The sequence below is a fragment of the Lactuca saligna genome, chromosome 7, assembly GCF_052625555.1.
Source record: "Lactuca saligna cultivar CGN05327 chromosome 7, ASM5262555v1, whole genome shotgun sequence".
NCBI lineage: Eukaryota > Viridiplantae > Streptophyta > Magnoliopsida > Asterales > Asteraceae > Lactuca > Lactuca saligna.
In genome coordinates, this window is record NC_136423.1 from 51478120 (window position 1) to 51490270 (window position 12151).

Below are 12151 nucleotides of genomic sequence, written 5' to 3' on the forward strand. Positions count from 1 at the left end.
AACAACCTGTTGTGAGTGAGTTGCTTGCCACTATTAATTTGCTCCGACCATGTCAACCTATTGTAGATACCTTTGTCAGAAGCAAAAGGTCTTCCCTTCTTCTAGTGAAAGAAGTGATATTCCACCTAATAGAAGAACAAATACCCAATGAAATCCTATCAAAACTTAATCAAAAACCTAAATCATATCATCTAGGAATTCACACACATATATCTTTTATATATATATATATATATATATATATATATATATATATATATACACACACACACACACACACTATTGGTGATTTTTATCACCAAATATATTTTAGTGTAATGGATTTAACAACTGTTTCAAGAACAATGTATTAGTTATAATACAAGCTAGGAGGTGTGGGAGTGCACACTTGTATTTACTAAACATTGTTAGTACCGAACCCTAATCTACAGTACAAGGACTAATCTGTCATTCTTGAAAAATACAACTTCAAGGGCTAATCTGTTTTTTCTGAAAGTTGCAAACGGTTCTGGTTTATCCGTTGAGTGGATATATCCGGGAAAATAACGACTCTTTTGAAACACAGAAACTGGAAACGCTTTCTTCTTCATCTTCTTCTCAAAATTGATTTTGATTTTGTGCCAAAAATCAGAATTGTTCAATCAGGAATCATCCCAGTTTGGATTTCGTGATACCCAAGGCATATAGGATCGAAATATCAAACAAGGAAAGTGTTGACATGATTCCTGTTTGTGATCTAGATTTCCAATAACCCTATTTCTTTTTCCCCCAACAATCTTGTTTGATATTTTTTCGTTTTTCTAGAAAATATGGTTGGCCATTCATTGAAAGACATGAATACTTCGTTTGGAAAATTGGAGAAATTTCAGGGCCAAGATTTCAGACGTTGGCAAAAGAAGATGCACTTCTGGTTAACCACTTTGAAAGTTGTCTATGTTCTTTCTACTCCAAAACCAGAAGAGGTTGAAGATGCAAGTCTGGAACAAATCAGGAGGAGAAGAAAATGGGAGAATGACAACTGCATCTGCTTTGGTCACATTCTGAATGGTATGTGTGATTCCCTCTTTGACACTCATCAAAATATTGAAACTGCAAGTGAATTTTGGAACACACTTGAAACAAAACGTATTGCAGAAGATGCTTCAAGTAAAAAAGTTCATTGTTTCTGATTCAACAATTATGAAATGGTTGATTCTCGATCTGTAATGGAACAATATAATGAAATCCTACGAATTTATGGTCAATTCAAACAACACAACATGTCCATGGATGAATCCTTTGTTGTTTCAAGTGTGATTGATAAACTTTCACCATCATGGAAATATTTCAAACACCATCTGAAACATAGAAAGGAAGAGATAACTTTGATTCAACTTGGAAGTCAATTGAAAATTGAAGAAGGGCTTCGTGATCAAGAGAATGACAAAGGAACTGGAAAGGGCAAATCTGATTTTGGACAGCCCCAAGTTCATATGGATGAATGTGATAAAGAAGACAATTCTAATCACAAAGGCAAGGGTAATAAACGTAAGTATGAAGGTAGCAACATAAAGTCCAACAAAAAATACAAGGATTCCAAGGAACTTGTGAGTTGGAGATGCCATCTGAAAGGGCATATGAAACGTGATTGTCGGGTGAAACTTGGAAATAAAGGTGCAAATGGTAGTGGAAAAGATGGTACTGTTGGTGGCAGTGGATCTCATGATCAATCTGCAACCAAAGGTCAAATTACTATTGATCTTGTAAGTTTAGTATTCAATATTTTGCTACTAACTCCAGAAGTTTCTTTTGTATAGCGGGTTGATACAGATTCATGGTGGCTTGATACCTGCTCTACACATCGCGTGTGTAATGATGAATGGTGGTTCACGAAGTTGAACATAGTAAATAAAGCTTCTGTCTTACACATGGTGGATGAAGGATCTAAGCCAATTTTAGGAACTGGTGTTGTTAGTATTACGTTTACTTCTGGAAAAACAATTTTTTTTTGATGTATTGTATGTTCCAAAGGATCGAAAGAACCTTGTGTCTAGTGGTTTGTTGAATTGTATGGGTTATAAACAAGTGATCGAGTCGAACAAGTATGTGTTGTCTAAATGTGGAATATTTGTGGGATTTGGTTATTATTGTGAGCGTGTTTTTAAGTTAAATGTTATAAATACGTTTGCATCACATGTCAAATCTACTTGTATGACTTCTGCATCTAATCTTGATAATTCTATGTTATGGCATAATAGATTAGGACATGTTCATATTAAAAGAATGGTTAAAATGTCAAAATCCAGATTGATTCTAGCTTTTGACATTAATTCTGAAAAATGCAAAACTTGTATGTTAACTAAAATCACGAAACAACCATTTCCAAATGTGAATAGAAAATCAGAAGTGTTGGAATTGATTCATAGTGATCTATGTGATTTCCATGCTACACCTTCCTTGGGAAATAAAGAGTACATTGTTACTTTTATTGATGATTCAAGTCGGTTTTGTTATGTATACTTGTTACATTCCAAAAATGAAGCTTTGGAAAAGTTTAAAGTATATAAAACCGAAGTCAAATTACAGTTGGGTATTTCTATAAAATGTCTTACGACAGATAGGGGAGGAGAGTACATGGATTTTGAATACTTTCAATCGGCTGGAATCATTCATGAAACCACAGCTCCTTAGAATCCAAAAAAAATGGTGTTGCTGAATGGAAAAATCGAGTTTTAAAAGAAATGATAAACTTGATGCTTTCTTTTTTGGGTTTAAGTGAAGGCTTTTGGGGTGAAGCTATACTCACAGCTAATTATGTGCTAAACTGGGTTCCTAATAAACGGAACAAAGTTACTCCATATGAACTTTCGCACAAGAAAACACCAAATTTGAATTATTTTCAAGTTTGGGGATGTCGAGCAGTTGTGAAATTACCCAAACCTAAAAAGAAAAATTTAGGTGAGAGAGGAATTGATTGCATATTTATTGGATATGCAAAACATTCCAAAGCTTATAGGTTTTATGTTATAGAACCTAATGAGGCATATTCCGTTCATACCATTATAGAATCACGAGATGCTATTTTTGATGAGCTACGGTATTCTTCAATTCAAAGACCAAAGGATCTGATTCCAAGCACAAGTGAGGTGCCTAAATCATATGTTAAGGAAGCTGTTTCAATTCCAGAAACAAAACAACTTCGTAAAATCAAACGAGGTCGAGTCGCGAAAGATTTTGGCGATGACTTTCAACTATTTTTAGTTGAAGGTTCGAAGGATAAAGTGGAGAAACAATACTCATATTCCTCTCATCTTGAGACTGATCCAAAGACTTTTAAGGAAGCTATGGAGTCTCTAGATGTTGTGTTTTGGAAAGAAGCGGTTGATGAAGAGAGGTCATCAATTATGGAGAATAATGTTTAGGTGTTATCTGATTTACTTCCTGGTTCTAACCTTTGGGATGTAAATGGATTTTCAAAAAGAAAATAAAGGTAGATGGAACCATTGATAAATTTATGGCTCGTCTGGTCATATAAGGTTTTAGACAAAAGTCGGTATCGATTATTTTGATACGTATGCACCGGTAGCACGAATTTCTACCATTAGATTGTTGCTTGCTTTGGCAGCTATTCACAATCTAGTTATTCATCAAATGGATGTAAAAACAGCTTTTTTTGAATGGTGATCTTGATGAGGAAGTTTATATGAAACAACCAGAAGGTTTTGTTCTGCCTGGAAATGAGAAAAAAGTGTGTAAACTTGTAAAATCATTGTACGGACTTAAACAAGCTCCAAAACAATGGAATTTGAAGTTTGATGAAGTTATTTTGTCTAATGGTTTTTCTTTAAACCAATCTGATAAACGTGTTTACAACCATTTTGATTGATCTGGATCTGGTGTGATCATTTGCTTGTATGTACATGATATGTTGATTTTTGGCACTGATCAAAATCAAATTAATGTAACAAAGAATTTACTATCTTCAAAGTTTTCCAAGAAGGATATGGGGGAGGCGGATGTAATCCTTGGAATAAGGATTAAACAGGTGAACAAGGGACTTGCTATTACACAGTCACATTACATTGAGAAAATTCTCAAACTGTTCAATTACAGTGATTGTACACCTGTTAGTACCCCTATGGATTTAAGCATGAAGTTGATGCCTAATAGAGGTAGATCCGTTTCTCAACTTGAGTATTCGCAGGCTATTGGTTCTTTGACGTATGCTATGATTAGCACTCGTCCCGATATAGCTTTCGCAGTGGGAAGATTGAGTAGGTTTACTCATAATCCTAGTACTCAACATTAGCAACCGGTTCTTCATGTTTTCAAGTATTTGAAAGGAACCAAGGATTATTGTTTGTGTTATTCAGGATTTCCTTCGGTTTTGGAAGGATATTCTGATGCGAGTTGGATATCCAATAGAGAAGATCATTCTTCTACAACTGGTTGGGTATTTTTGCTTGGTGGAGGTGCTATCTCATGGGCATCTAAGAAGCAATCTTCTATAACAAGTTCAACAATGGAATATGAGTTTATTGCATTGGCTGCTGCAAGTAAGGAAGCAGAATGGTTAAAGAATTTGATTTATGAGATTCCATTGTGGAGGAAACTGATTTCACCATTATCTATTCGTTATGATAGTGTTTCTACTTTGAGTAAAGATTATAGTCAAGTTTATCATGGTAAATCGAGACATATTGATGTTAGACATGGGATGATTAGAAATCTAATCATGGATGTTGTGATTTCTATTGAGTTTGTAAAATTACAATAAAATTTGGCGGACCATCTCATTAAGAGTTTGTCACAAGAGTTAGTGCACAAGTCTGTTATAGGGATGAGCTTAAAGTCCTTGTAAATTCTTATGAATGACACACCCAATTCCCCTCTAATACAATTTTAGAGGTTGAATTCAATGAGGAAAGCTTATTTATATAAATTGGAACACACGTTATAACTATCCCAAGGTACGTGTGTTTGAACCTGTAGAGACCGGGATGAATTTGAGTTCTTAATGATTCTTTTGATAAAATGTATACAGGTACATGAATAAAAGAATCACTTGTATGATCGTGAAGTGTAGCCGCACTTCAAAGAGCTTGGGACTTAGCTTTTATACGATCAAGAATGGATTGGGACACACGGCTTTATAATTAGTGTCAAGTTATTTTGTTAAGATGATTGTAAAACTAATGTGTATATTATCTTCAGATATTCAAAAGAGTTGATGGGTTCAATCTTTGAGATACCTTGATTTCTCAAGTGTTTGAAATGTGTAATATACTAACATGAAAATTCAATCGTATCGATATTTTCATTTATGCATTAGTCTTGTTTCTTTTGTTTTTAAGTTTGTTAATTCAAGGTTACACTAAAATAGGGGAGGATTGTTGGTGATTTTTATCGCCAAATATATTTTAGTGTAATGGATTTAAAAAGTGTTTGAAGAATAATGTTTTAGTTATAATACAAGTTAGGAGGTGTGGGAGTGCACACTTGTATTTACTACAACCACAACAGTAAGAAACTTCATGTTGTGAGTGAGTTGCTTGCCACTATTAATTTGCTCCCACCATCTCAACCTATTGTAGATACCTTTTTCATCAGGAAAACGTGTTCCCTTCTTCCAATGAAAGAAGTGATATGCCACCTAATAGAAGAACAAATACCTAGTGAAATCCTATCAAAACTGAATCAAAAACCTAAATCATAACGTCTAGGAATTCTCTCTCTTTCTCTCTCTCTCTCTCTCTCTCACTCACACACACACACACACACATATATATATATATATACACACACACACACACACTATTGGTGATTTTTATCACCAAATATATTTTAGTGTAATGGATTTAACAAGTGTTTCAAGAATAATGTTTTAGTTAAAATACAAGTTAGAGGTGTGGGAGTGCACACTTGTATTTACTAAACGTTGTTAGTACCGAACCCAAATGTACAGAACAAGGACGAGTTTGTTATTCTTGAAAAATGCAACTTCAAGGGCTAATATGTTTTTTCTGAAAGTTGCAAACTCTTCTGGTTTATCCGCTGAGTGGATAAATCTGGGAAAATAACGACTCTTTTGAAACACAGAAAACTGGAAATGCTTTCTTGTTCATCTTGTTCTCAAAATTGATTTTGATTTTGTGCCAAAAATCAGAATTGTTCCATCAGGAATTATCCCAGTTTGGGTTTCGTGATACCCAAGGCATATTGGGTTGAAATATCAAACAAGGAAAGTGTTAACACGATTCCTGTTTGTGATCCAGATTTCCAATAACCCTATTTCGTTTTTCCCCAACACACACAAATATATAGAAGTCTACATGTAACATCATATGCGAGACCTTTAGAAGAACCTCAATTATTATTATAACCCCATCAAGCAACCAAAATCCTATCACGAAAACGATAAACTTCTTCTTCTTACTGTAACATTCAAACCAAACCCCATTCTCTACATCATACTCGTTCAAAAGCGCGGTCACAATCATCAAATTGATTTCAACACTAATACAGAACCACTGGTAGCCAAGCCAGCTTGTAAATCGACACTCATGCCTCCAATATGCGGGTAAGGAGTCCTCTATCGTTTTCGACCTTGCGTGTGTCTATTTTTCTTATACCCAAAGAATATTGCAACTTCAACAGGGGTCGATTTGTAGAGCCCCAGATTTCTATTATATGTTAATGGAAGGAAAAAAAGAATAAGGATATAGAAGATGATGTGGTTGGGATGTTGAATCAGAAGGTTGAAGAACGGCCGATGGAAGACTGACAATTGAGGAATCGTCATGAGGCATGAACGATGCCTTCAGTTGAGTTTTTTAGGGCTTCCTATGATTAAAAGTTCACATATATATATATATATATATATATATATATATATATATATATATATATATATATATATATATATATATATAACTATTAAAGGTTGATTTTTTCATTTGAATTTAATTGTTTTCCATTAAAAAAATGGGATGATTATTAAGGATATTATTTAATAAATATAAAAGATTACTATTCTACCCTTATCTATTAAATAAATTTAAAATTAACTAAATTTGAAATGATTGGTCCACAATGATTCTTACATCGACATAATACATAGTTAGAATTTATATATATATATATATATATATATATATATATATATATATATATATATATATATATATATATATATATATATATATATATGATCAACTAGGAATTCAAAAAGTGGTAGGATCCGCGATGACATTTTTTGTCCTTAAGATTGAAAAAACGGCCAATATTTGATTTTATTTATCGTCAAAATCTCATGGGATGATATGAATTTTTCATAATTAGTTGCGAGATTTTGATAATTTTCGAGGAAGGTTAATTGTTTGGAGAGTACAAGTGACAAAAACAAAAATAATAAAATAAAAAAGAAAAAAAGAAAAGGAAAATTTGGCCATGTGGCCTCTCTATGAGCTGACATATGCCCCCACCCCCAGCATAATAAGTATTCAACCCTTATTGTCTCGTGATTTTTCTTTTCTACCCGTTTAGTTTTTCGACTATAACTTTTTTTGTTTATAAAAATCTGAAAAAACCAAAGTTCTTAAAATTTATTTCTCTACAGAATGAGCACAATTATTAAAATTTGAATATATATATATATATATATATATATATATATATATATATATATATATATATATATATATATATTGTTTGTTATAATTATAAAAATACCCAGAAAAAAAAGCTCTTCAAAAATTATAAACTATAAGTGATACTTGTACCCACTATTCTAATAACCTTATAAAAACATCCTTTAAAAAAATAAGGTGTTTTTATACTAAACTTGATTTTAAAAGATTAAAATTATATATAAATAAATAATATATATATATATATATATATATATATATATATATATATATATATATATATATATATATATATATATATATATATATATATATTGAACATAATATAGTGTAAATAGAGATGATTCAAAATAATTATGATTCAAAAATATTATAATTCAGTATGTTTGTGATGCTTAAGTTCTTATGATCTACAAAATTATCATTTAAATATTTAATTATCCGTAATTATTATATTTTTTATGATTCAAAATTAAATGATTCAAAAAATATGATGATCAAAATGTTGTATTGAATAAAAACTTTACTTAATCCAATATATTATGATCTAAATTAACATGATTAAAAAATGTTTGATAAATAATATCGTTATAATTCGAGATACTATGATTCGAAATTTTATGATCGAAAAATAATATGATTAAAAATATATATATGAACGTAAAATATTATAATCGTTAATATTCTTCTTATTTAAAATTTTATAATTGTTTAAAATTAAAAACTTAAACCGATGATTAGTTTAAAATATTTTAAAAAAATTAAAAAAAAGTGAATTAATAAATAAAAAGATAAAGAAAAAGAAAAAACTCTATTATCTTCAAGCATGTACTAAAGATATTAAAAATGAAAAAAAGAAAAAGAAATAATTTTTTTAAAAACAAAAAAAAATTACAAAAACAAAACGAAAATTAAAAAAAAATTAAAAATAAATCAAAAAAGTTAAAACCAAGCATATATCTACTTTAAAAAAATGAACTTTTTAACGAAAAATATTAAAAAAAAAGCTCATCTAAATGACATTCAATAAACGTTCGTTGCACATGATTATTCCTTCGAATCCGTATTATAATTCATGCACGTGCGTAGTGTCTAAACGGGTTACAATCAAGTGAATGTGAAACGACCCAAAAATCACGATCAAAAAAATTTCTTTAAAAGCATTACTAGAATCATATTTATAAAAACTGTATCATAAGTCATAACATAAATTCTCGAGTATTAATTCAAAACATAATATCATTATTAGAGTCAAACATTCCCAGGCTAACTGACTATGGTGTGTGCACTGCAATCTCCCCGAGCTCCTCTTTTGAAAACTGAGTACCTGAAACCAAAACTGAAAACCGTAAGCACGAAGCTTAGTGAGCTCCCCCAATCTAACACATACCATACAACAACATATAAAGCACATACTGGGCCTTGCCCACTGCATCGGACCATTGTCCGGACTAACTGGGGCCTTGCCCCTACATCGGACCGAAGTCCGGAAACTGACTGGGACCTTGTCCCCTGCATCGGACTGAAGTCCGGACTAACTAGGGCCTTGCCCCCTGCATCGGACCAAAGTCCGGAAACTGACTGGGACCTTGTCCCCTGCATCGGACCGAAGTCCGGGCTAACTGGGGCCTTGCCCCCTACATCGGACCGAAGTCCGGAAACTGACTGGGACCTTGTCCCCTGCATCGGACCGAAGTCCGGGCTAACTGACTGAACATAGCATAGCATAACATATCAACTAGCATGAACACATATACTGCATACTACATCGGGCCGTAGCCCAGAACACATAACACATAACACATAAAACATAGCACATAAATCTTGTCTGAGCCACGAAGGCATCAAACATACTAACTACTGCATCGGACCGAAGTCCGAAAACTACTGCTAACTGAACGGGCCAGCATTGTGGCCTTAGACCCGTCCCTACTGGAAGGAAACTCACCTGAGACTGCTGAACTGATGCTGCTAATCCTCTTGACTGCTACTTGACCTCTGACTCCGAACTGCTGCTCCACTAACTCTTCGAGCTTCAAAAGCCAATAAAACACTTAGTCCAACTGACCTCCAAAGGTCACTAGGTCAACTCTGGTCAAGGTCAAAATCCTAGTCAATGTCAACCTTCCAGGTCAACCCTACTCACCGAGTTTACCTACTGACTCACCGAGTTCCTACGCTCAGGGTCTTTCTTATTCGCGACTCGACTCGCCGAGTCAGTCTATGACTCGCTGAGTCCAACTAGTTCCAAGTCCTGTCATGTCCAACTCGCTGAGTCACCACCCGACTCACTGATTCGAGTCTCAACTCGAAGGGTTTAGTGTTTCGCGATCTGACTCGCCGAGTCCAAGAACAGACTCACCGAGTCCTAGACAATCTTCAACCAACTCGTCGAGTTATTCATCCAACTCAGCGAGGCCATGCCTAACTTCATCCGACTCGACGAGCTGCTCATCCTACTCGTCGAGTTCCTCCTCATCTTTAAGCTACTCGCCGAGTCCACTCTAAGGACTCGCCGAGTCTATCCAGTCCTCAATCCATGCAGTGGCTTTTCGAGCCAAACAGAACTTCCAACTCATAGATCCATACTTCTAGGGCCTATTCCCCACGTAAAGTGGCAAACTTTACGTGTAGATTGAGAGATCTATGCTCAAAACATACTAAATTAGGGTTTATGGCAACCATGCTTCTTCAACATACCAAGGGCTGATACTTTAGGGGATTCAAGACCAAAACCAACATGGATCTGAGGTAGCAACCTCAGATATGAACCTCCAACTCGAATTGGTTACATAACAAACCAACAATGACCAAAACTCACACATAAGAATAGATCTAGATGCAAAGGGAGTCCAAGCAACAACTTATTACCTCCAATTGTTCTGAAATGACTCCACAATCCCAGATCTACAGTCCCTTCTTGGACCTCCAAGGTCTTTCTTCCTCCTCCAAGCTTTAGTGCACTCTTCAAGGCAAGATCTAGCTCAAAAACGGATATAGTGGCTAGGGTTTGGTGTTCTGGGGTAGAGAGGCAGTAAAAGAACCCTAGGAAGGAGAATGAGACGCTTATATACGCTCCAAGTCCCGAATTTAGGGTTTTCCTCGATCAGACCCAACTCGTCGAGTCTCCTTGGCCGACTCGCCGAGTCGGTCGCTTACACCATGACCCGGATCCCGCTCGGACTCGCCGAGTCCCTCCATGGACTCGCCGAGTCTCCCCTAAACTTGAGGTTTTCTTTCTTTTCTTGGCTCTCGAAACTTTGGGGTGTTACAACTCTCCCCCACTTAAACTAAACTTCGTCCTCGAAGTTTGCTACGATCAACTGCCTTCGAACTGCCTCCAACTCTAGGTCTGGAAAATCTAACGCCCTTTTGTCCATCACTCCAGCCACTCACCTTGCCGATCATTATCGTTGGTACATACTGAATCCTTCTCCTTTCGATAATTTTATTAGCATTACTTCCTCTGACTGGCAATTCTGTACCCCTCATCCGCCTACTGGATGCACTGAGACCACTTTGGTCCAACTATCTACCTATATCCGAGTTACCGAACTCCCACCGGTCACTATATTCCATCGCAATCTCCTAGTCGCTTCCAGCGACTCCTGAAAATACTTCGACTATCTATAACTGTTCTATCCATTCTTCCGCTCATACTGAAACGATGTTGCTGGAAATAGCTTGCTTATATCCCATCTGATTACTCAACTCCTACTAACTCGAGCCTTCCATCCTGAAAGAAAAGCTACCTGCCTAGCTATATTTACATATCACTATACTCGGCCGAAGGCTCAGCTGATCCTATTGAGAGAGACTTGCCAGTTCCAAATCAACCAACTATACCGTCAACACTTGCATTCCAACGCAAATACAATACTGACCCAAAACCCTGAAACCTTCCAAACACTGAATTGCCTGCAATACTGAACCTGCCTGAAACACTATACTGCCTGAAACGCTGATCTGGCTGAAACACTGAGCTGCCTGAAACACTGAACTGGCTGAAACACTAAGCTGCCTGAAACACTAAACTGGCTGAAACACTGAGCTGCCTGAAACACTAAACTCAAACCCAACTGTGGAGTCAAGGGACCCGCACTTAGTCGCTTCCACGACTTCTGAATGAAATCTTCCTCTAGGACTAGTTTCCACTAGTTATCCTGTCACTGTGGCTCTAACAACCTTTTGATCCAACCGATCGGGTCCATACATCACATCCTAACATCATCCATTCCATGTCTATCAACATGATGGTTCCCAGACTGATGGTAGCCCTTAACATACCCGAACCCTAACGGTCCACTGCTACTCTGATCTCATAACTGATGTGACGATCTATAGCCCAAATTGCTGACTTAGCCATAACTGAACCATTTGGGAAATCCGAAATCTAACCCGTGGATTCCCATATTCCCACTGCTGCACCCGAATGGGTGGGAATTACTATGTTCCCGCGTTCAACAACGCGCTCATGCTGCTACCAATCTGATAAAAGGCTGCGACTACGCTCGCGGACTTAC

General features: G+C 35.6%; 1 protein-coding gene across 1 annotated transcript; it reads left to right on the forward strand.

Moving 5' to 3' along the window:
* The first annotated feature begins 1184 nt into the window (after positions 1-1184).
* On the forward strand, positions 1185-3865 carry LOC145006932 (uncharacterized). The gene is made up of 6 exons (XM_078965947.1): positions 1185-1742; positions 1797-1949; positions 2011-2081; positions 2238-2329; positions 2761-3395; positions 3647-3865. Exons 1-6 carry the CDS (start codon positions 1185-1187, stop codon positions 3863-3865), a joined length of 1728 nt encoding a protein of 575 aa, XP_078822073.1.
* The last annotated feature ends 8286 nt before the right edge of the window (positions 3866-12151 follow it).